General features: G+C 38.9%; 1 protein-coding gene across 4 annotated transcripts in view; it reads right to left on the reverse strand.

The window, feature by feature from the left end:
• Window positions 1-26,810, reverse strand: part of EVI5 (ecotropic viral integration site 5) — a 232,658-nt gene that overhangs the window by 40,497 nt on the left and 165,351 nt on the right. For all 4 annotated transcript variants that reach the window (XM_062191739.1, XM_062191738.1, XM_062191740.1 and 1 more), the window contains one exon: window positions 2,585-2,680. In XM_062191739.1, coding sequence (XP_062047723.1) covers window positions 2,585-2,680 — 96 coding nt within the window. The remainder of the gene's footprint in view (window positions 1-2,584; window positions 2,681-26,810) is intronic.

Below are 26,810 nucleotides of genomic sequence, written 5' to 3' on the forward strand. Positions count from 1 at the left end.
TAACCGTTCCGTTAATATGGCCTTCTCTCAGCTCCCAACCCACTCTCTCTCACCTCTGGTGCCTTACACAGGATCCTCAGCTGCACTGTACTCCTCCTCTGCTCTCCCCCATAGCTTCTGACCTGCACCTGCTTAAGCCCAGGACCTTGACTGCTCTGAACTGTATGATCAACACCTCTTGATACTCTGCTCTAGCCTTTAATTCACACAATATATCTAAAATTCTTCTCTGTTGATTAGTTTTCTTTTCATTGCTTCACAAGCCCTCTACCCACACAAACATTAAAAGTAAACCTCATGTGAATTATTTTCTATCAGTCCTGATTAGGAAAATACCACTTTTAGACAAGGGAAATTTGATGGTTAATTTTATGGTGCCTAGTTGACTGGATTCAGGAATACCCAGAGAACTGGAAAAGCATTATTTTGAGTGTCTATGAGGGTGTTTCCTTTGGAGTGTAGCATGTGAGTCTGAGTGGGCCTTGTGGCAAGAGCCAGCCTTAATGTGTGTGGCAGCATCAACTGGTGGGAGTGTGGACAGAATGAACACGGAAAGTACACTGGTCCCGGCCGGCGCCGCGGCTCACTAGGCTAGTCCTCCGCCTGCGGAACCGGCACACCGGGTTCTAGTCCTGGTTGGGGTGCCGGATTCTGTCCCGGTTGCTCCTCTTCCAGGCCAGCTCTCTACTGTGGCCCGGGAAGGCAGTGGAGGATGGCCCAAGTGCTTGGGTCCTGCACCCTCATGGGAGACCAGGAGAAGCACCTGGCTCCTGGCTTCGGATCAGTGTGGTATGCTGGCCGCAGTGCGCTGGCCACGGCGGCCATTGGAGGGTGAACCAACGGCAAAGGAAGACCTTTCTCTCTGTCTCTCTCTCTCACTGTCCACTCTGTCAAAAAAAAAAAAAAAAAGTACACTGGTCCCTCACTGAGAGCTGAACACACTTGGCTCTCTAGATTTTGTCTTGGGTGTCAGCTACTGGCTTTTGGGTTCCAGGCCTTAGACCAGTGGCCCAGGCTTCTGGTTTTGAACTGAGAGTGACATTCTTGATTTTCCTGGTTCTGATGCCTTCAGACGTAGACTGAACTGTGCCCTGGCATCCCAGATCTCTACCCTGCAGATAATCTGTTTGGGGAATCTCTCAGTTGCCATAACTGCATGAACCAACTATCCTAATAAATCTACTTTCAAATACCTCAGATGCATCCTACCAAAATTTTGTTTCTCTAGACAAACCAGGTAATCTAGCATATAACAGACAAAATTAACATTTATTGACTGCTTTTAAGACTAGCTTTAAAAATAGTCATTCCATATATAATTTCCTTAATTCAGTAATATCAAAGCCTCCTTACCACTATACTTCTACATTTTAGATGGGACTAAAATGCTTTATTTTAGTCAAAATTTCCTCTGAGAACACCTTCTAAACTCAAGGAGTAATTCCCAGAGTTCTCAAAATAATAAGGATTTCTAGAACATACCTATTTGTAACTTGTTCTCTCATACAGGGCTACAGATAAAAATAGATTATTAAAAAATGTGCACAAACAGATAAAGATAATATGTATAAGATCCTGAATCCCTCAAATGTTATCATGGCTAAAAAATTTATTTACATGAATGAGCCCCGATTTATCATTTTTGTTTGTATTTTGTTTCATCTTCATTCAGAATCTACTCTGACTGCCTCCCTCTAGGAGGTATTACCCAAGCTACAGACTTTAACTGAAGGCTGTAATACCAGGAAAGGGTAATGTCTAAACTTTTTCCTTTGAGGTTTGAATTTATTTAGTGGCCAAACCAAGTTTCCTCTCTTCTCTCTCTTTTTTTTTCTTAAACAAACAAGGCTTATAGTAGCCTTTCAAATCTCATTACTGTGAATAAACATTATTTTACAAATAATTCAAAAAAATAAACATGCCTTTCCATTCATGTTAGCCAGATGTTTATCATAACAAAATAATAAAAGACACAGCTACTGATCTAGAGCAACATTAACAAAAACTATCTTTCTAAGTAAAACACATTAGTTTCAATACTTTCAGTACAGTTCCTAGTAAAACTCTTAAAATTTCAAGTCTTGAACAATACAGACCCAGAACCAGTTTTAAAAAGCGTTCAAATTCTAAGAAATCTGTTAACTGATATTAGGCAAGTATCCTTTTTTTGCAATCTCAGTAATAGCACCATGAGGGGGAAAAGAATTCACGAGTAACAAGACTTCCCTACTATTCACAACAGCAAATACCACAAGTAAAAGGAAAATTTTAGTTTACTTGAAGTAACTTTGACACCTAGGCAAACCATCAACACTTTTTAAAAATATACACACACAAAAAACTGCCATAAAATATTCATCAATTTTTTAGAGCATGATTAAGATTTTAGGAAAAGAAGTCTTCAATATTAGAACAGAAAAATCCTTATTAAAAAGATAATCTTCTAAAATATTATTAATTATAATCAAGGACTCACAGAAAATGTTTAGCATGAAAAAGTCAGTCTTATAACCAGTAATCAAGGGTTGTCACCATACAGAGGACGGAAGGAAGAAATATGTGAAGATCAAAATTTATCACTTACCTCATGATTCAGCTCAGCTATCTGATCTTTCAGTTCCCTAATATACTGGTTAGAATCAGACTTGTTTAGCTGTCCTTGAAGCTTTCCTTCTTCTTTCTGTTTTGTGACAACAAAGCAAAAACAAGAGATAATTTTCACAGTAGGTACTAAAATATTTCAAGAAACAGGGCAGCATAAGTGTACATCCTTCAATTAGCCGAGTGCTGATCAAATCCATTCTTAAACTGTCTTTGAAAAGTAACTCAAACTGAATGGCTCCAAATGACGCTTAATGAAAGTTGTTTATAATTTACAAAATGCACCTTTTGAGGAAGTCTTAGAAAACTAATGGATCTTCTAATGAAAAAAATTACCCTAGATTCTAAAGCCACTTATCTAGTTATCTTGAAGGTGGATGACTATCCATGAAACCCATGGCTTAGTCAAGATGGCAAGAAGCCTCCTACGACTACACTGGGAATCTGTTTTTGCTTGGGGAACAGAAAGGAAAGGGCAAAAAGAAAAAGTTCTTCAGGGGTGAGTGTTGTGGAGTAGCTGGTTAAGCAATCCAGCTCCCTGCTAATGCACCTGGAAAAGCAGTGGAAGATGGCCAGAGTACTGGGGCACTTGCCACTCGTGGGAAACCCAGATGGAGTTCCAGGTTCCTGGTTTCAGCCTGGCCCAGCCATGGCCATAGCAGCCATGGAAGAATTCTCTCTGTGTGTCTCTCCCTCTTTCTCTGTAACTCTGCCCTTTAAATAAATACACTGGAAAATTTAAAAACATACAAACAAACAAAGAATAAGTTCTCCAAATCACTCTCAAAAGGAAAGGGACAGCTCTGTGTCCCTTCTGTTTGATTATCTCAGGAATATACTGGGAGATGGCACTGTGGCATAGCAGATTATGCTTAAGATGACTGCATCTCATATCAGAGTACCATCTCCACTTCTGATCTAGTTTCCTTCTGATGTGCACTTTGGAGGCAGCAGATGATGGCTCAAGTGATTGGGTCTCTGCCACCCATGCGGGAGACTGAGATGCAGTTCCTGGCTCTTGGCTTTGGCTTCTCTACAGGCGTTTGGGGAATGAACTGGCAGACAGAAGAGATACAGTCTCATATTCTCTCTCTCTCTGCCTTTCAAAAAAATCAACTTAAAAATTATATGTATATATATATATATATATATATATATAGTATATATTATATATATATGGAGTCCTAGAGATGGCCAGCAAAAAGATCTCCCTAACCCCAAGAGTTTCAAAAGACTGTTGGGATGATTTTCCAGGAATACAGACTGGGATTGGATTTGGAGGAGCTTCCTTTTTGTTTTTGTTTTTTTGGCTTTTTTTTTTTGCCAGGCAGAGTTAGACAGTGAGAGAGAGAGACAGAGAGAGAGAGAGTTACAGACAGAAGAGAGAGACAGAGAAAAAGGTCTTCCTTCTGTTGGTTCACTCCCCTAATGGCCGCTACAGCTGGCGCTGCGCCAATCCGAAGCCAGGAGCCGTGTACTTCCTCCCAGTCTCCCATGCGAGTACAGGGACCCAAGCACTTGGGCCATCCTCCTCTGCCCTCCTGGGCCACAGCAGAGAGGTGGACTGGAAGAGGAGCAACTGGGACTAGAACCACGGGTGCCGGCGCTGCAGGCGGAGTATTAGCCAGGTGAGCCAGGGTGCCGGCCTCCTTTTTGTTTTACATCACCTGAAAACAAACATGAACTTCTGGGATAAAGGGCTTATGGAAGAGTAAAACCAGGACTGTCTTTGGTAACTTAAAATTACGGAGCCATTTATTGATGCTTAGCATTTTAAGAAGCTTTGGTCCAGAGACATCTATGGAAAATACTGAATAGCACCTGATACCAGAATATAGTGCTGGCCCCAATAAATCTTTTTTAAAAAATGGGTTATAGCATTTTCCAATGTGGAGATTCCTATTGCTGGTTTTCAAATCACAGTATGCAAGGCCCTTGGACATCCTTCAGCCAACTCCACCCTGCTCTTTCTCTACATACTTTCCCCCAACATCCTCGGCAGGAAGTAAGCGGAGATAGGACTGCTGCAGCAACTGAATGGGTAGCGACTCTCCAGAGCACTGTTCTATGCTCGTGGTCCTTGCTGCTTCAACTGCATCCCAACTACCTGTAATCTCTTCTCCAGATATTTTCATCAAGTTCTTCCTATAACTCCTCTCCCTTTTGTCTTGTTTATTTTTCTCTTGGCAATCTGTCTTAAAAACCTCTAATTGGAAAATGTCCCAAACTGTGCATCTCCCCCCTCTCTTTTTCCACTCTGAAATTTAACAGGGGTCACTTTTCAGTTAACATTTAAACACCTAAGAATAATTGTGTGTTAATTACAGAGTTCAACCACTAGTACTAGAACAACCACCACAGCAACAACAACAAATACTAAAAAGGATAAAGTGTTACATTGTACATCTAGAGTCAGGACAAAAGCTGATCAGGTCATTGTTTCTTGTAGTGTCCATTTCACCTCAACAGGTTTCCCCTTTGGTGCTCAGTTGTCACCGATCAGGGAAAACAAATGATATTTGTCTCTTTGGGACTGGCTTAATTCACTCAGCATGATGCTTTCCAGATCCCTCCATCTTGTTGCAAATGACTGGGTTTCATTGTTCCTTACTGCTGTATAGTATTCTATGGAGTACATGTCCCATAATTTCTTTATCCAGTCTACTGTTGATGGGCATTTGGGTTGGTTCCAGGTCTTAGCTATTGTGAATTGGGCTGAAATAAACATTAATGTGCAGATGGCTTTTTTATTAGCCAAATTGATTGTCTAACTCATATTTGTAAAAGTGCAAAAGCAAAATTATACCTTCTATAGGCTTTAAAATGTTTTCTTATATATTTAAACACATGAATATCAGATACAACAAAAGCAAACAACTGTCTTACTTAATAATTACTATAATCCAAAACTTAGATACATAAGATACCTTATGATTTATAGCCATAAGCCAAATTTAAGAAAAAAAAATTCTTCCTTTAAAAATTTAGTTGAAATATTAGTTTGATCCAATGGCCAGAGAAAAGTCAGAACCAACAAAACTGCAAAGATACCAAGTCCAGAAAACTAATCAAGCCATCTGTGAAATCTTCTCTACTTTTTCATTTACACAAAACAATAAAGTACCTTTATTATTAAATCCAGTTTGAACATGGATTTCTGTCACTTGGAAATAAAACAATAATGGCTACTATTTATTGAACACATAGCAGACTTTCTCATTTCAGGTTCCCCAAAGGGATTCAGTCCTGAAGACTACCACGTCACCGCATGTGATTTAATTTTATTCCTATGCAACTAGACTGGTACTACGGACCATCCTTGAAAGAACTCATTCAAAATGTTTCTTCTGTAGCCTGTAATTTTCTATAGGGCTCTGGTGGAGAGAGATTGGCACTTAGAATGTGCCAGGAATTATTCTAAGCTCTTCACATGCAATCATCGCAATAACCCTGTGCGACATACTATTGAAGCTCCTATTTCACAGACGAGGAAACTTAAAGACCGAATGAAGGGGTCGGTGTTGTAGCATACCAGGTAAAGCTGCCTCCTGCGGGAGACCCAGAGGAAGCGCCGGACTCCTGGCTTTGGACTGGCCCAGCCCCAACCATTGTCATCATTTGGGTAGTGAACCAGTGGATGGAAGATTTTTCTAACTCTCCCTCCAACTTTGCCTTTCAAATAAATTAAAAAAAAAGAATTTTTTTTTTTTTAAAGACTCAATGAACTGGCTGCCTAAGAGTCACAAAGAAACTTTTACCCTAATTTACAGCATTCTGATCAAGAGAAACAATGAAGCAGACAAGTATATATGGAGATTCATGGGAAGGACTGAGTAAATTAGCCTGGATTTGGTACAAAAGTTTATCTTTATTTAAATATTTATTTTGGTATCTGATGTTTTAAATGTAAATTGCAATAAATAACTAAAGATGAAAGTTACAGCCCTACATAGCATTTATGGCCTTACAATTAGAGCTAACACACTTACATATACTTATGTCTTATGTCTGGATCTTATTTTTTTTTTAATACTTATTTATTTGAAAGGCAGAGTTCCAGAGAGGCAGAGGGAGAGAGAAGTCTTTCTTCCACTGGTTCATTCCCCAAATGATCACAATGGCTAGAGCTGAGCTGATCTGAAGCCGGGAGCCAGGAGCTTCTTCCAGGTCTCCCAAGTGGGTGCAAGGGCCTAAAGACTTGGGCCATCTTCTACTGCTTTCCCAGGCCACAGCAGAGAGCTGGATCAGAAGTGGAGAAGCCAGGACTTGAACTGGCACCCATATGGGACGCCAGCACACAGGCAGCGGCTTTACCTGCTACACCACAGCACCAGTCCCTGGATCTTATTTTTAATCATGTCACTTTTTTTTTTTTTTTGAGAGTGAGATAATTTTAATGGAAACATTTCAAAGGCACAGAACAAAAGCATTATACAAGAAGTTGAAGGAGCTCACGGCTCCAATCCGGTCATATTCATGGCTGCTTCATCCCAAGATTTTGATTGACTCTAGACTTACTGCACCTCAGTGCTGCATCTCCACAAAGTGGAAAACAATGATGTCAAGCAGAGGGGAGTGAGTGAGTACAGCAGGAAGGAAGATTGCAGGAAGGAGACAAAACAGAAGGAGGGAGAATGTTCACTGGTATAAAATAAACAAAACCATTATTCTCATCCCATATATGACATGGGAAGTGGCGGCAGCAAATAAGCTTCCAAAGAGCACTATTTGATAAGAATCACCCCCTTTGGATACATAGGATCAGCTATTCTTTTTGGAGGTGGGGGGGGGGCTAGTTTTGGAATCATGTTCACCTGCTTGTTTGATTAAATGAAAAGCAAAGTCCACTATTAGGAAGAAATCCTTCTAGATGAGATGGAAAGACTAAATGTTTGCAATTTGGAGTCAGACTTGGAGAAAAGTAGTTTGTTTTTTTTTTTTTTGACAGGCAGAGTGGACAGTGAGAGAGAGAGACAGAGAGAAAGATCTTCCTTTTTTTCTGTTGGTTCACCCTCCAATAGCTGCTGTAGCCAGCACACTGCGCCAATCTGAAGGCAAGAGCCAGGTGCTTCTCCTGGTCTCCCATGGGGTGCAGGGCCCAGGCACTTGGGCCATCCTCCACTGCCTTCCCAGGCCATAGCAGAGAACTGGCCTGGAAGAGAGGCAACCGGGACAGAATCCGGCATCCCGACCGGGACTAGAACCCGGTGTGCCAGTGCTGCAGGCGGAGGATTAGCCTATTAAGCTGCGGCGCCAGCTGAAAAGTAGTTTTAAATGAAGGCAAAGTTCTTGTGGACTTTGGACATCCCACAACAATAATATCATGTGGGACAGCAGAAAAATTCTAAGGCAAGCAAGATGACAAAGCCCAAGGCAGGCTTTAACATTGTGAGAAAAGTTCAAGAATGCAGAAAAGACTTTAGGTTTGAAAGACTATAGAGGGGGCAGCGCCGTGGCGCAGTAGGTTAATCCTCTGCCTGCGGCGCCGGCCTCCCATGTGGGTGCCAGTTCTAGTCCCCGCTGCTCCTCTTCCAACCCAGCTCTCTGCTATGGCCTGGGAAAGCAGTAAAAGATGGCCCAAGTCCTTGGGCCCCTGCACCCATGTGGGAGACCAGAAGAAGCTCCTGGCTCCTGGTTTCGGACTGGCGCAGCTCCAGCCGTTGCAGCCATTTGGGGAGTGAACCAACGGAAGGAAGACCTTTCTCTCTGTCTCTCCCTCACTGTCTGTAACTGTATCTCTCAAATAAATAAACAAAATCTTAAAAAAAAAAAAAGGCTCTAGAATGGGCAGGAACAGTAATTCATACCAAATCTTTGCAAGACCTGGCTGTTCCATTTCCAATCCAGTTCTCTCCTATAGCCTGGGAAAGCAGTAGAAGATGGCCTAAGTGCTTGGGTCCCTGCACCCGTGTGGGAGACTTGGAAGAAACTCCTGGCTTAGGATTGGCCCAGCTCTGGCCATTGCAGCCATTTGGAGAGTGAACCAGTGGATAGAAGCCCCCCCCCCCCCCTTCTCTCTCTCTGCCTCTGCCTCTCTGTAACTTTGCCTTTCAAATAAACAAATCTTCAAAAAACAAAAAATTCCAGCAAAACAGGAATCATTAAATCTTGCTTCAACCAAGGGACTCCAAAGATCTGTTTGCTCCAGAGGTGGGTCTTATAGTACTTATATTACTTAGCTGAAAATTTTGTTACAGCACTTGATTTCTTTGGTGGAAAGACAGTAAACAAAGCAAAACAGGGTAGCTAAAAAACTTTACAATGAGAGAGTGCAATGTTTTAAACAACAAAAACACTCTGGAAAGACGCTTGTGAAAATCTAAGAAGCCTTCCTGGATTTTATGACTTAAAAAAAATGTGTTCCTTGATCTACTTTTCATTATAGAAAACAAGACCAAACATAAAAAAACTTTACATATCGAGTCCAATTGTATATATTTGTCCCATTCAGACTTCATGGTAACCACAAAGCTTAATGTTGGGTTTTCTTCTGGAAAACTTTGATATTCAAGAAGTTGGGCTCTGAGATCCTAAGAACCAACTGTTTCTGTGAAGACAACACAAACATACACAGAAAATGGGTAACAATTTTCAACGCCTACTGGGTCAACTGAGAAGAGAGGAAGGGCGACTAAGCAGCGCCAGGCTTTACCAAAGACCCCAGGATGGGACAGTTACTATCACAGCATACCCACTAGTGGCATGCCAGTGTGACAGACACACAAGCTAGGAAGCTCTGCTCTAGATATCCTGATTTAACAACTGCCCTAGGGAATGCAGCTGATATTTCAAAAATAAAAGTGAAAAGTGAGAGAGGTCCTAACTGCTATTTAATTAAGTTAAAGTATGAATGACTTTTCATCTAAAAATCTTTGATTTCAATATGTTCTGCTAATAGGTTCTTATTTAAATGTTAGCTCAAAGCCTTTTAGGATGCTCTTTAAATGTAAAAACTGAGTAACCATATGTTTATAACACCAAAAAACATTACAACATACTACTATACTCTAAGAAGTGGTTGTCTGAGACAGTTCTTTTAGCTATCCAATGGTTAAGATTTTTCTAGAAGTATTTTTATAGCTTTCTATTTTCAAACAGTGTCCATATGTTTGTTTCTGATAAGCAGGTGGGAAAATGTCAGCTACACTAATAAATTTACTAAGATCCTGCATTTTCTTGAGGTTTTCTTTTGGTCTAGCTGATAACAACAGATTGCCAGTTAACTGGTTTCCTAAGTAAAACTAATTAGTAACAAACTTAAAGAGGCCCAATATATAAAAAATATTGGTATTCTACTGTACTTTCATTGTAGAGTTTAAATTTATACCTTTTATCACACCATAAATGAAACCTATATATTGAGAGTATAAAGTGACATTCGTGAAAGGTACAAAATCACATCTTTGAATAATTATTTTAGCAATCAGTACTGTTTTCTGCAATAATCTGATTCACATTAGAGTCCTAAGCCAGAGAGCTTTGTACATGAGATTCTTAACCAAAAGGTCATCAGTAACTCAGTTAATAATATGCATGTTTAAATGTTTAGGAGTGAAGTACAGCAAAGTAAGTTCTTTGAAATGTATCAAAGAAGAAAGAGTGGATAAAGAAATGGAGAAGCAAGCACATCAAAATATTAATAGAATGTAGGCTGCAGACTTACGAGTGGTCACTGAACAATTTTTTCAACTTCTGTATGTTTGAAATTTTTAATAGTAAAATACTAGGAGGAAACACAATAAAAATAACTTAATAACCTCATTATCCCCACCATTTGCTGGGAAGGAAGCATGGGTTCACACTGTGCTTCATTTTGCATATATGGAAAGAAATGTATCTCCCAAACGTTAATGATTTTTCACTTAAAATCTACCTTTTGCTCTGGTAATGGATACTACTCTCTACACATATTACTGGAAACTTAAACTGGAAAGTAATACAGCTTGAGTATCCCTTATCCGAAATGCTTAGGGTCAGAGGTGAGGTCAAGTGTGGAATTTTCCACTTGCAGAGTCATGACTATCTCTAAAATTTTGGAGCATTTCAGATTGTAGATTTTCAGATTAGAGATGCTCAACTTGTATGACTAAATCATATAGACCAGGACTTCAGTAAAAGAGAATTTTTAAGAGAGTCAGTTGAGTTATAGGTTTATCTATAAAATTTTGTGGTAGATTCTGTGGCTGTTACCTCAAAATCCTTTCTCTTATTATGTACTGGCAATAGCATTGGAATTATGCCTATCTAACCCCATAGTTAGGACCTGATTGGCAAGGTCTAAAACAGACAGGATAATCATACTTTTGCACAGTAATTGGTTCAGTGATTGCTCAAGTAGTGTGGCTTTCAAAACTTCTGCTGGAAATTATGGGCCATAGAATCTTATTCTAGACATCATGATACAGGTTAGGTGTTCCTATGAAAACTCGAAATCTAAATTGCTCCAAAATCTACACCTAACTCACGTGACGGGTAGTAGTCAAACAGAGGTATGCTGAAATTATTGGATATAAATAAGTACCTTCAGACTCTGTAAGGTACACATGAAACATAAAGGAATTTCGTATTTTAGTTTTGATAACATCCTCCAGATATATCATAAGTACATGAAAATATTCTAAAATCTGAAATCTAAAACATTTCTGGTCTCAGCACTTCAGGTAAGAGATGCTCAACTTGTATATGAACATAAAGCTCACCCATTAGCCATTTTAACACAACGAGGACAACCTCCTGAGAACAGAGAAGACAGACAAGGCAGAGCCTTCAGAATCAGAGTTAACTGCAAGCTGGAGCCAAATCCAACTTCTCCTGGGTATAGTCCACTTCTAGATTTTTTAGTTACATGACCCAATAAATTGTTTTTATTACTTATGTCAGTTTTTTTTTTTTTTTACAGGCAGAGTTAGTGAGAGAGAGAGAGAGAGAAAGAGAGAGAGAGAGAGAAGTCTTCCTTCTGTTGCTTCACTGGCCACTACGGCCGGCGCACTGCACTGATCCGAAGGCAGGAGCCAGGTGCTTCTTCTGGTCTCCCATGCGGGTGCAGGGCCCAAGCACTTGGGCCATCCATCACTGCACTCCCTGGCCACAGCAGAGAGCTGGACTGGAAGAGGAGCAACCAGGACAGAACCAGCGCGCCAACTGGGACAAGAACCCGGAGTGCCGGCGCCGCAGGCAGAGGATTAGCCTAGTGAGCTGCAGCGCCAGCCACTTAAGTCAGTTTGAAATGGATTTTCTGTTACCTGCAGTAAAACTGTACCACTGGATAAAAAAAAAAATTTTAAAAAGACACAGCTAAGTAAATGAATATGGTAACATAAATAACAATATTCTCTAGGAGATATTTAAACCAATGATTCCCAAAGATGATTATAAAAAATATGACTGAGAATTTTATAAACATATGGATTAAAGGAACACATTTCTGACTTACTAAATTCTAAGCAGTTGGAATGTTGCTTGAAAACTACAGATGGGGTGGTCTTCACACAATCAGTGTGCAGACTTGAGTCTGAAATGCACTGGTGTGAACCACCTTTGGGAAAGAACTATTTCTAACACAAATTAAAAATTCTATGTATGTATGTCAATAATAAAATATCTCATCCTATCTTCTAAGGACCTGAAATAATACATTCCACATTTATTCTTATTATAGATTTTAATATGTTATATGTAACAAAGAGATAAATATTTCTTCAAGCTACTACCACCATGGTAAATGACCAAGACTCATACATTTATTAACAGGTCCTACATCTGCTGAGTGGATATATTTAAGAACAAAAATAGAGGGAAACTGTCAAGGGCCCTTAAATTAATATTTCTTTCAATTCTGCTATCAGTTTCACTTCACATTATTTCCATGTTAGTTTCAGCTGGTCAGTTCCTTGTCTGCTGACATTGGTTCAATTTTGAACTCAAATTTCTTTCTTGGTTAACCCAGCTCTCAAACAGAAAATATTACCTTAAATTTTAGTAATGTATGAAGAGTAACTAAATAAAATGTTTAGGATATAAAAGAATTCCACACATATGATGACTATGACTAAAAATTAAGATAACTGCTCTAAAGAATAAAGAAAAAAAAAACCCAAAATTTGGAGATAAGCAAAATAATTTTTTTTAACATTTAAAAAGCATCAATATTTCTGAAGGAGAAATAGCATTAAGGGAAATAATGACTCCAAATCTCCCATCAAACTATTATGTAACAAGCTGACATTTTAAAAAGATGTTTAGTACTTTAACACATAAATGTATATAGAGGAACACTGTAGTAAGAGCTGTGCTTTTGAGGTTCAACTACTGGGATGACCTGTTAACCTGAGGCATACACATTCCCCTGTTTTTATTCCTGTGCCCAGACAACTATAATTAGCGGAAAGATGGGGAAGAGAGGGAATGTTCTCAGGATGTGTCACATATTCTGTTATAGTTTATTAAAAAGTCAACAAATGCTATGGTCCACAGGAAATAAAAAGTGAGTATGTATTTGTGCAGCGTGTATATGGTCACGGTAGAAAGTTGACATTTTATTCAGAGGTCCTTTGTACACATCCACTGCACTTGAGCATACTATTTAAAAAAGCTGAACAGGAACAGGCATTTAACATAGTGGTTAAGATTCTTGAATCCAGTATCTGAGTACCTGGGTCCAATTACCTGGATCTGCTGCTGACTGCAGCTTCCTGCTAATGCAGACCTTGGGAGGCAGCAGCGAGGGCTCTACTAACAGGACTCCTGACATGTAAGTGGGATTCCTGCAGTGAATTCCTAGCTCCTGGCTTTGGCCATGGTAGGCATTTGGGGAATAAACCAGCAGACGGAAGTTCTCTGTCTCCTTGTTTCTAATTCTCAAATAAATAAAAGTTGAACAACTAAATGTAGTCTTGCACCAAGCTAGAAGATTAAAGAGACAACAGGAAAAGTTTTCTGTATGGTCCTAAAAAGCATGTTAACATCTCTTGTATGTTAAAGTGCAGCAAAACTGAAATGAGTACCATTTTAAGCTGCTTTGAACAAGTGTTTGGGAGAAGGATGGGGTTTAATAGTAAATAACTTTAAAAAATATTGGGCGGTAAGAAAGAAAAGACAAGAATCCCAGGCTCGTTTAAATGTACAAATTTGTTCAGGCTCATTTTAAAGAGAAGTTGTAATGGATATGCCTAACAGTCCATTCCTGTTTGCCTCTTTATCTGTGTTTTCAATGTTGGTTATAACCTACTCTATCTTGCCACAGGAAGGACACTTCCTTAGAAAGATAGCAGATTGACTTTTAGACTTCAATCTAAAGAAGAGCTGAAATAACAGTACAATGACACCCATATGCCTTTCAGCTATATCCATCAATTACCATTTCTGCCATATTGGCTTTCATTCTTTCTCTATATGTATATATGTGCATGTACAGATTTTTTCTGAACCATTTAAGTGTAAGTTACAGGTATTGTGATATTGCACTACTATATACTTCAGCTCACATCTTTGAAGAACAAGGAACTGTCCTTACATGATCCAATGTCATTATAACACCAAAATTAACAGTTACTCTATAATATCACTTGAACATATATTCAAATTTGAACATATTCAAGTTTCCCTACAAGGACCCATAGTGTTTTATTACTGTCTAGAATCAAGTCAAAGCTCATGGTTACATTTGCCCATGAGTATCTCTTTAGCCTACACTGGTTCCTCTGTAATTTTTATTTTCATGACACTATTACTTTCTATGAAGAGTCCTGAGCTACAATGGCACTAGAAGATAATATTTCATATATAACATGGGTAAATATGTACTTTATTACATACATTTGATAAAAGGTAACAGATATTGATGATTATGATTTTTTTTTTTTTGCCTCCTATCAGGAGACACACCCATAGGTTTAACTTTTCAATCCTGAGTTCCAAAGAATTCTCCCTATCTGATATCACCTTAAACACCAATGTCTCTCTGTCTGTTATTTTTTGTCATTTCTCTCTTCGTAAAAACATACTTTATTGATTAGGTTAAGAAGTTTGAATTCTGGGAAAGGCACTGGGTTAGATATTTAAAAAAAAAAAAAAAAGCCTCTAAGAAAAGGAAGACTTGCCATGAAAGGTAATCATCAAATAGTCATTGAGTGAACTCCATCTTTCTCACTGAGACAGTGCTCACACAGCTGGAGAATTCTATAACTGAAGAAAATGTGATTCATTTCTGGAGGGTGGTATTGTTAATACTTTATTATCTTCTTATTCCATGCCAAGGGAGTTTATCATGAAAGCTTATTTCTGTTTATTTTTGGGTACCTTAGGGTTAAACTCCAAATAAGTGCTCCCGTAGTATAAAAGATCTTTTATCTTTTCTCTATAAAGCAAAACAATATGGTGATATATTCTATTTACTGATGATAAGCTCTGTCACACTAGGCCAGGGTAAGATCCTGACGGGCCCTCTGGGCAGTGTGTGCACTGGATATCAAAACATTTGAAAAATTAGTCCCAAAAGGTATTGATCCATGTAAACATCATTTCATCTTTTTGTCATTCTACTACTCACCACGGTTATTTCTCTAGATCTTCTTCTCTCAACACGATGACTATTATATTTACATGGTTACTCACCAGAAACACCTCTAAGAAAGAGAAGATTTGGCATAAACTAGACTTAGGACTTTCATACTTTGTCTTTTTTTTTTTTTTTTTTTTGCCAGGCAGAGTTAGACAGAGTGAGAGACAGAGAGATATAGACAGTGAGAGAGAGAAAGAGAGAAAGGTCTTCCTTCCGTTGATTCACTCCCCAATGGCCGCCACAGCTGGCACTGTGCCAATCCGAAGCCAGGAGCCAGGTACTTCCTCCTGGTCTCCCATGCAGGTGCAGGGACCCAAGCACTTGGACCATCCTCCACTACCCTCCTGGGTCACAGCAGGGAGCTGGACTGGAAGAGGAGCAACTGGCACTAGAACCTGGTGCCCCAACCAGGACTAGAACCCGGGGTGCCGGCGCCGCAGGCGGAGGATTAGCCAAGTGAGCCATGGCACCGGCTCCCATACTTTGTATTCTTAACCTCACTTCTTTTCTTTTAGCAAGATGCCCTCCAGACTGAAAAAGTAAAAACCTTCTTGTTACAAAGTTATAATAATTTCTTTTTTGGCATGATTCCTTTACCTAGGACTGTTTTCCTAAGTGGCTCGAATTATGTATAGCCTAGCCTCAACAGTACTAGAGAATCAACAACCATGTGGCTAGTCTGGCAAAAGCAAGGGGTAGAAGCCATACTCTCTGTATCATTACATACTCGTCCAATATAAACTATGCCTCTGATATGAGATAGACTTCAGCAGGATATGTGCCAAATCTGCTTTTTTTTTGAAATAATGCTTTTACTTATTTGTTATTCATGTGTTTTTTCCTGGGCCCTCTGTAAAGAATGACAGCAAGCCAAAGCTGGCAAGTACAGTTGATAGCTGCCAAAGCTTCTCATGTACACTCTCTTTAACATCAGATAACCAGATGGCTTCTACAAACTGATATTCATCTTATTGATAAACAAATTACTCTTTATTCCCGTGCTTGAAGGATCCATGTGCAACTGACTTTGCCAGCAAACATTTTTATCAATTAGTTAGACTATTATTAAGAGTATTTGAATATTATTATCTAAGTACGGAAGAAGTCCCGTTTGGAAAACCAAATTATAATTGATTATGAATTCAGTATTTCCTTTTCATATGAAGTTAAGGTACAAAGAATAAAACAGATCAACAAAAGACAGCCTATATAAAAATATCAATGCAACTTTACACATTTCAGATAAATAAGTCAGACCACCAAGTTAATTTATTAGGAATTTCAATGAAATGGTTTGACTTGGTTGTGACTAACAGTTATTACTATAATGTCATTATGGTCTGTACATATCTTTCCAATAAACATGCATTACTTTTAGCTTATGACTGGAATTCATCTTTTGAACAGAAAATTTAAATGTCCGAGTAGAAAAAACTAATAAGAATGCTTTTAACTGAAACAAAAAGATGTAAAGAGAATCACAATTATTTCTATTTCCACCTCTCAGAATCATTATTAATATCTTGGAATACCTTTAGCCAGTTTGTTTGTTTGTTTCTTTAGATAAAAATGATTTCTGTAAAATTATGCCATTATCTTAAAAATGTAAGCAATGCTGTGGCCCAGGAGGGCAGTGGAGGATGGCCCAAGTGCCTGGGCCCTGTACCCGCATCGGAGACCAGGGGAAGCACCTGACTCCTGGCTTCAGATCCATGCAGCGCCAGCAGTGGCGGCCATTTGGGGGGTGAACCAACGGAAGGAAGACCTTTCTCTCTGTCTCTCTCTCTCTCACTGTCTAACTCTGCCTGTCAAATAAAAAAAAAGTAAGCAATGCATAAAATATAAAGAAAATTAAAGTTTAGCTAAAACTAACATAAAAAGTAAAATGAACAAAATTCTTCAATATCAGAAATTTAATTTCCCTTTTTAAAAATTTTATAACCTTAAAATAAATAAAATATTTAAGCTATCAGAGACCTCTTCTAAAATTACATGTTTTAAATGCTGCATTGAGGGGTTATTTTGCTATAAGATGGTAGATAAGTGCATTTATTTACCTTCTTCCATATGTACTTCTAAATTTGTTATCTTTTTTTAAATTCTACACCACAATTTTATTCATTTTTAAAGAGATCTTGATGTTAAGCTCTTGTGTGAGCTGCCTACAGAAGTATTTTTAAAGATTTCTTTAAATAGAAGGACATGGATCCTTAACCAAAGGAGAGAGATCAACTACATATGTTTCAAATTGTCTTCTTTATGTCTGTTATTTTGTCCCTCTATCATTTCTTTTTATCTTCAGATACTCTATAGTTCTCTTTTAAAATGTATTTTATCCTTTAATGTTTTTATTTAAGGTAAACAAATTTCATGTAATTCATATATTACATCAACATTTATAAGAAAAAGTCTCATCCTTAAACATTATTTCCATATTTATTTGGTATCAGTATTTAAGCTAATTACTCATCACCCATTTTTTCTAACAGTGCCTGCATTTCTTATTTCTTTATTTTAATTTATTTTAAGCTGCATTTCATTAACTAGTAGCTTTTTCAAGAAATCTCAGGAGAACAGTACTCCTGCAATTTTCTTTTCTTTTCTTCAGTTTATTTCAAAGGAAAAGAAACAGAGACAGAGAGAGGGAGATTTTCCATCTGCTTATTCACACCCTACATGACTACAACAGCTGGGGCCGTGATTGGGTCAGGCCGAAGCCAGGAGTCTAGAACTTAACTGGGGTCTACCACATGGGTGGCAGGGACCCAACTACTGGAGCCTTGTTTGCTGTTTCCAAGGGTGCACATTAATAAGAAGTTGGAATGGGTTCTTTTGTTCTTTTCTTCTTCTTCTTCTTCTTTTTGACAGGCAGAGTTAGACAGTGAGAGAGAGAGAGACAGAGAGAAAGGTCTTCCTTTGCTGTAGTTCACCCTCCAATGGCTGCTGCGGCCAGCGCATCTCGCTGATCCAAAGCCAGGAGCCAGGTGCTTCTCCTGGTCTCCTATGCAGGTGCAGGACCCAAGGACTTGGGCCATCCTCCACTGCCTTCCCAGGTCATAGCAGAGAGCTGGCCTGGAAGAGGGGCAACTGGGATAGAATCTGGCGCCCCAACTGGGACTAGAACCCGGCGCCGCAAGGCGGAGGATTAGCCTGTTAAGCCACGGCGCCGGCCTCAAGTTGCATCTTAACCACTATACCAAATACCCATCATGATCCAAGAGTACATTTTTTTCACACAAATGTGTTTAACATATTTGAATGAAATTTGTTTGACTGTAATATTTTTGGGTCACTCAAACTCAGACTTTGTAAATTATTACTTATTTTTAAAAGATTGACTTGCTTATTTGAAAGGCACAGTTACAGAGAGACGGAAAGACAGAGAGATCTTCCATCTGCTGGTTCACTTCCCAAATGGCTGCAAACAGCTGGGGCTGGGCCAGGCTGAAGCCAGAAGCCAGAAGCCAGGAGATTCTTCCAGGTCTCCCACGAGGGTGTAGGGGGCCAAGCACTTGGGCCATCTCCCACTGCTTTCCCAAGTGCATTAGCAAGGAACTGGATCAGAAGTGGAGCACCAGGATTTGAACCGGTACCCATATGAGATGCCTGTGTTGCAGGTAGTGGCTTAACCTGCTATGTCACTACATCAGCCCCAGAATTTGTAAATTAAGAGAACTTTCTGTGATCACGGAAATGCTTTGTATCTGCACAAATATTGTAGGTAACAGCTACCATATAACATGAGGTATTAGTGTCATTGAAGGAACTGATTTTAATGTTGTTTAATTTAGATCAATTTAAACTAAATTACCACATGTGGCTAGTGCCTGTTGTATTGGAGAGTGCGGCGTAGACATTGTCCTGCTGGTTCAGCACACAGGGTATGCAGTGTAGAAATCTGGAGGACAAGTCTTAATCTTCCCACCTTGCATTTCACTGAATGTGTTTAAGGGGTATTCTATATTACATTTTCCTAGAACCCAGGATGTTATCTGAATCTTAACCTTAATTTCAAGGAACTCATCCTGTTTATATCTTTGAACACATCTCCCTTCCATGTGTTGTGGGACACCAGTTCCCCTTAGAGATACATTATCTATTATCATGTCTTAGCTAATAGTTGATTTCCATTCTTACTCTCTGGCTTCATTGTGATTATCTGAAGTTTTTTTTTTTTTTTTTTTTTTTGTTATTTTGTTGATGATTGGGGTGGGTAGCTCTAAATGAATATTCTGAATAAAGTACAGGTGTTCCTCAACTTTTAATGGGGTTATGTCCCAATAAACCCACTGTCAACTGAAAATATCTTAAGTAAAAAATGCATTTAAGAAAGTATCATACCACTGGTTGCCAGAGAAAAGATCAAAATTCAAAATATGTTTCTATTGAATGCATTGTGCTTTTACACTATCACAAAACTGAACAACTGTTAAGTCGGGGGACTTGTCTATACACAGAACCTTCTACTTGCTTTTATGAGCACAGAATATAAGACTCTTACAAAATTCTTATCTTCTTCCTAAAAATCATTGAGCCATTATTTGTTGAGCACCTGTTATATGCCAAGCACCAGGAATATAGCAGTAAATAAGTCAAAGCTTTAATATATGCACATGTGGGTGTAAGAGTTAATCTTTAAAGTGAAGATAATTTTACAAATTGTTAAGAGCCAGAAAGAATATAAAACATGTTGATTAACAGAAAGTGAAAGCAAAAGGGTTCTACTTTACTTTTTTTTAAAAGATTTATTTGAAAGGCAGAGTTACAGAGAGGCAGAGGTAGAGAGAAAGAAAGAGAAAGAGAGAGGGAAAGTCTTCCACCTGCGAGAGAGAGAGAGAGAGAGAGAGAGAGAGAGAGAGAGAGAGAGAGAGAGAGAGAGAGAGAGAGAAAGTCTTCCATCTGCTAGTTCACTCCCCAAACAGATGCAATGGCCAGAGCTGGACTGATCCAAAGCTAGGATCCAGGAACTTCTTCCAGGTTTCCCACATGGGTGCAGGGGCCCAAGGACTTGGGCCATCTTCCCCTTATTTCCCCAGCCATAGCAGAGAGCTAGACTGGAAGTGAAGCAGCTGGGACTTGAACCGGTTCCCATATGGGATGCAGTGCAGCAGGCAGCAGCTTTACCCACTTGTCACAGCACTGGCCTAGGGTTCTACTTTACAAAGGTGGTCAGGAAAAATCTCTATGAGTCACTGACTTCTCAGCTGAGATTCAAATGATGAGAAGGAACCAACCAAGGGAAGATGACGGAGCACACAATTACAAATGTAGGAAAGAATAAGAGCAAAAGCCTTAACAGGAACAAAGAGCTTGATTCAAGAAGAAAAAAAAAAAAAGTCTGTGTTGCTAATAACTAATTAGTCAAATAATGTAGCTTAAGATGCAGTCAGAGAAACAGGCAGTGGCCAGACAACTCAGGAACTTTAAGGCCAGAGAAGTGGTGTGACACCTGCTAGGTTGAGCAAGTTTCTTTTGTTGCTTTTCCTCTATCATTATCTGAAAGTTTCTAATTCTTATATCCCTTCTAGCAAAGTTACCTTAAAAGTGATGTAAATGTATGTACATTTCAAAAATTATAATCATAATCCTAAGGATTCATATAGAATTAGAAAGTGAACTCCTACTCTCTACTCTTTTTGTGCCAAGTTTACTTTCCCCAGAGGGAATATTTCAACAGTTCTGATGCAATCACTGTACACATTTCCAGTGCATGTAGCCATGCTATGTGCATATGTATTTAGTATACATGAATATTAATGTACAAAATGTATTATATTAAATACAAATCATATGCAGGAGCACATCTCATATGAATTCAGAGTATATATTTATACACACATATCACTCACACACACTTGCTTTTTTTAAAAAAAAAAAGATTTATTTATTTGAAAGGCAGGCTTTCAGAGGCAGAGGCAGATAGAGAGGAAGAGGTCATTCATCTGCTGGTTCACTTCCCAACTGGCTGCAACTGCTATAGCTGAGCCAATCCGATGCCAGAAGCCTGGGGCTTCTTCCAGGTCTCCCATGTGGGTGCAGAGGCCCAATGACTTGGGCCATCTTTTACTGCTTTGCCAGGCCATAGCAGAGAGCTAGATTGGAAGTGAAGCATCTGAGACTAGAACCGGCGCCCATATGGGATGCTAGCATTGCAGGTGGCAGCTTTACCTGCTATGCCACAGTGCCAGCCCCCACACTTCCTTTTTAATAGACACAAGAGGAAATGTGATATATACTCTGTCTATAATTTGCTTTTTTCACTTAATGTATCTTAAAGATGTTTCTACATTATATCTTAAAGATGCAGAATATCCCAGACACAACATGGTTTAACCACTCTCCTATTGACTAGTAATGATTAATTTTCCAAAAAAACTGTACTAAAACTAATGTTGGATCTATTTTAAGGAGTTACATGGCGGCCGGTGCTGAGGCACAGCAGGTAAAGCTGCTGCCTGCAGTGCCAGCATCTCATGTGGGCATTGGGTTGAGACCCAGCAGCTCCACTTCCAATCCAGCTCTCTGCTATGGTCTGGGAAAGCAGAAGATGGCACAGGTCCTTGGGGCCCCACACCCGCATGGGAGACCAGGAAGAAGCTCCTGGCTCCTGGCTCCTGGCTTCAGATCGGCACAGCTCCCGCCACTGCGATCATTTGGAGAGTGAACCAATGGAAGGAAGACCTTTCTCTCTGTCTCTCCCTCTCACTGTCTGTACCTCTACCTCTCAAATAAATAAATAAAATCTAAAAAAAAAAAGGAATTAGGTTTATGATAGTAATTAAAAAAAAAGGAAATAAAAATAAGGACAGGAATAAAATAGAAAACAAAGGTATCTTTTCATGTAAATCTACAGTTGTTTACTAATATCTACCAGCCAGTGGTTTTAGAATAGAAGGACATATTGGGGGGCAAATGTTGAGGCACAGTGGGTTAAGCCACCACTTGTAATGTCCTCATCCCATACTGGAGTGCCTGGTTTGAGTTCTGGCTATTCCATGCTTCTGATCCAGCTTCCTGTTAATCTTCCTGGGAGGCACTGGATGATGGCTCAAATACAGGGGGTCCAGGCACCCGCATTAGGAGACTTGGATAGAGTTCCTAGGCTCTGGCTTCATCCTGGCCCAGCCCTAACTGTTGTGGGTATTTTGGAATTGAAACAGTGGACAGAAGATCTCTCCCTCTCCAAGACCCTGACACTCTGTTTTTAAAATAAATAAATCAATAAATCTCTTTTAAAAAGTATATATTGGCTGCTGGAAGTACTACTGCTTTCTTCTTTTTGAAGCCTCCCCAGATGTTTAACATAGCACCCAAATCTGAAGTATATAATCATCTATCACATTTTTACAAATTAACTTTAGAATAGGAAGTTTCTACTCAATATAGTTTAACATTTTAATCCTGGTAATTAAAATTAAAAACATGGTTTACAAATAGATATCACACCCTTAAAGGAAATAACAGAAACAATTAGTAATCTCTCTAAGCTCTGTTCATAGAGATTTCAAAATAAATCTAAGGTTATACATAGGATGTGGGTTTTTCTCTGGGAGTAGCATTACAGAAGGTTGTGGTATTAGAAGGGTCATGACACAATGCAGGTTGCTTAGTCTCAAATGCAAGTACAAAGCCTGCATTTAAAAAATATTTTATATTACACCCACAAGTGAAAAAATCCACACAAAAATAGAGATTATGCTACATAAAGAGATAATAAAGGTCTTTTTGGGTAAAAGTCATGCCCTTTTGGAGATAAATTAAATGGCGAGCTCTTGACTGTTCTAAAGGCTAAATAACACTTCTTTTCAAGGCTCTGTTATGAAACTGTGTTCAACGGTCACAGGAGCAACCATGTTAACTTGCAGCAAGGGCACAAAGTTTAAGTTTTAATTTTATATTTTCAATTCATATACAAAAGAAAATTACAACTGCATATGAAATTCCTATAAAAGAAAACTCAATGATCTGAGTAAATCCGTGACAGTAGATAAGTAATCACCCTGATTAATCAACATAGCCACACTACTGAAACATCAATAGCAACCACTAAGTTTTAGTAAGTTATTACTGATTTGTACTTCGCCCCAAGAAAAATTAATCAGAACAGTAAATGTGGTAAGTGGTAGCCTCTCCATGACTTCAAGGTGACTCATTTGAAACATCTAAAAACAAATCATACTCATACCATGTCCTACTGATAAGTTTTTAAACAGTTTCCTGTAACTTAAAAGTCATGGACCCAGAGGTTTTAATTTTCTTTTTAGTAACTACAAAAAATTAAAAAGCACATATGAATATCTTTAATAAAAATTACAAATATAACCAGAAAAGTATAAAGGGAAAAAAGAAAGATTTTTTTCCTAGCATTTTTTAATGCCAAGACTGATTTAATTCCATTTTAGAAGAGAAACACACACACACATACACACACACACTTAAAGAGATGCTTCTTTTAAGAGTAATTAATTACATGCACATATGAAAAGATATGGATTTACTCCAGGTCCAAACATGGGAAAATGTTCTTCACAAACTGTAGTTTAATGGGAAATGAATCAATTTTGTAACCAACATTTACAATTCAATGGGTTCCTAAAAGCCACAGACTCACATAAACCATTTATATTAGACATTTTTTAAGAACAGCTTTAAGTTTACAGAAAAATTGAGAAGACAGTTCCTATATGTCAAAGCACTCAGCTTCTCCTATAATTTACACTTTACATTAGTATGGTATTTGTTACAATTAAAAAACCAATATTGATATATTACTACTAACTAAAATCCACAGTTTATTCATATTTGTTTAGTTTTTTTGTTTTTTTAACCTAGTGTCTTTTTTTCTGTTCCAAGATTCTATCTAGGAGACTACTTTACATTTGGTTATTTGCTTATCTGGTTATTTGACTGTGGCAGTTTCTCAAAATTTGCTTGTTCTCAATGACGTTGGCAGCTTGAGCTATACCGTTCAGGTACTTTTAGTATGTTCATGATTAATCTGTCTAATATTTTTATCACGGTAAGACTAAGATTACAGGTTATTGGGAGGAAGGCCATAGAGGCAGAGTGTCATTTTCAATACTCATACCAATAGCACATACTATCAATATGATTTGTGATGCTTCTCAGCCTTTTGGCTCAGATCAAGTGTAACACGATTTATAACTGTTGATACTGACTTCGATCACCTGGTTCAGGTAGTGTCCATCAGGTCCCTCCATTGCACTTTGCATACTATATGCATCCTTGAGGGAAACTCATTACATGTAGTCCACAATTAAGGAGTGGGGAATTCATGTCTTCCCTCCTTGAAGGTAGTGTACAAAACTCTACCACAAATGTATAACTTCTCTGCTATTATTTACTTATTTAATCATTATTTACGTTAGCAAGGGCTCATAGATATTTTATACTTTGGGTTATAATCCACTACCACTTTAAGTGCTTTTTTTTTTTTTTTACACCCACAAATTGTTCTACCTTTGGCTGATGGGAGCTCTCCAAGCTAGCTGCTTTGTCCATTTAACATACCCCTACTAATGCTGGGGTATGTTTTGGTCTTGAGCACTTCCTGGCATTACAAGTTGTTCCAGGCTTAACTTGTATATTTCTTGTCCCAGTACTAGAATCAGCCACGTCTTTAAGTAGTGTTGGTTTCATTTCTTGGAGAATGGTATTAGAAATAAAAATCTGGGCACTAAGTGTACATAAATTACTTTTAAATGACATCAAGATGACCAATAGTTCTACTCTTCCTTCATTAGTTCTTTTTTTTTTTGGACAGGCAGAGTGGACAGTGAGAGAGAGACAGAGACAGAGAGAAAGGTCTTCCTTTTTGCCGTTGGTTCACCCTCCAATGGCCGCCATGGTAGGTGCGCTGCGGCCGGCGCACCGCGCTGTTCCGATGGCAGGAGCCAGGTGCTTCTCCTGGTCTCCCATGGGGTGCAGGGCCCAAGGACTTGGGCCATCGTCCACTGCACTCCCTGGCCACAGCAGAGAGCTGGCCTGCAAGAGGGGCAACCAGGACAGGATCGGTGCCCTGACCGGGACTAGAACCCGGTGTGCCGGCGCCGCAAGGCGGAGGATTAGCCTACTGAGCCGCAGCGCCGGCTCCTTCATTAGTTCTTAATTAAGACCTTTCTATGAGCTGGGCTTAGGGGATCTGAATGATGTCCTACTAGGCAGAGCAATATTCTAAAAACCTCTAGATACTTAGTTCCTTTTACTACATGTTGAAGTTGAATAGTAAAGAACCATCTCTGGGCACTTTAGGAAAAAAAATTCTTCAACAATTTCTTAATTTCTAATGACTAAACAGCAAGCTGAGTAAAACAGTCTGTATACCTAACTTCCTTTGGTGAAAACTACTGTGAAGACTAGATATTATTGGGGCCAGCGCTGGCGCAGCGGGTATTAATGCCCTGGCCTGAAGCGCCGGCATCCCATATGGGCGTCAGTTCTAGTCCCAGCTGCTCCTCTTCCAATCCAGCTCTTTGCTATGGCATGGGAAAGCAGTAGAAGATGGCCCAAGTCCTTGGGCCCGTGCATCCATGTGGGAGACCAGGAATAAGCTCCTGGCTCCTGGCTTCGGATCGGCGCAGCTCCGGCCGTTGCAGCCATCTGGGGAGTGAACCAGCGGAAAGAAGACCTCTCTCTCTGTCTCCACCTCTCTTTGTAACTCTGTCTTTCAAATAAATAAAATATAAATCTTTTTAAAAGGAAGACTAGATATTATTACAGAATAATTAAAAAAATAAATTAAAAAAAATGTTAAAATTGAGAAAGTCCTTAAAGACAAGTAAAAAATAACTGAACATTTTAGTTGCTTGAAATGAAAACTCTGAACTACTGTACAACTACACTTCAAGGGGTAAAAAGAATCTTCCAAAAAGAAGTTTGCTACCTAAGAGCTGGCATATAAACTATTACCCATTGTGAAACTATTAAATTAGCTCAGGAAATTGGAAAGTCCAAACTGATTTCAATGATAAACCCCATCATTTAGTAATGTCATTGTAATTTCACGATTAAAAATATAATATTTTAGAGGTAATGGTAAAGATTTTATCACTTCCTTTCCATCTCTGTTAAAACTGCCTGCTGATCTGAGCACACTGATTTAAACCTAGCTCCTTCATTCTACGTCAGAACAGAATTGTGAGTGGGTGTTTTTTAAGCTAAGAGTGGCTGGGGTATTGCCCATCTGAGGCATCCGTAGAGGTTATCTGTTGGGCAAACCAACAGAAGTGGGCAAATGTTACTGGGTACCAGGAAGAGAACCAAAAGTTGGATTTGAGTAGACCCACAATGTTTCAAATGAAAAACTTTCCATCATTTATAACAAAGTGGCATTGATTTTATAGATGTGCTTAGCTTAGCATATAGAAGGTTGGAATGTGGTTATGACAAATAAATATATCTTATTTATATGTGTATAGCCTTATAATCACAAAAATAAAAACTCATTCTTAGATTAAATATGTAAAAGGTTCATTTCCCACCTATTTTCCTCAACTAACTGAGCAAAAATGATTTTTTCTGTGTTTTGTTCCCCTATCTGGGAAGTAGAGACAGCTCTGTTCAGTATCAGTGCAAAAATAGTCTTCAAATAACAAATTCTGACATAGAACATTTGGATCAAGAGACCAAA

This window comes from Lepus europaeus, chromosome 5 (assembly GCF_033115175.1).
Source record: "Lepus europaeus isolate LE1 chromosome 5, mLepTim1.pri, whole genome shotgun sequence".
Lineage (NCBI taxonomy): Eukaryota > Metazoa > Chordata > Mammalia > Lagomorpha > Leporidae > Lepus > Lepus europaeus.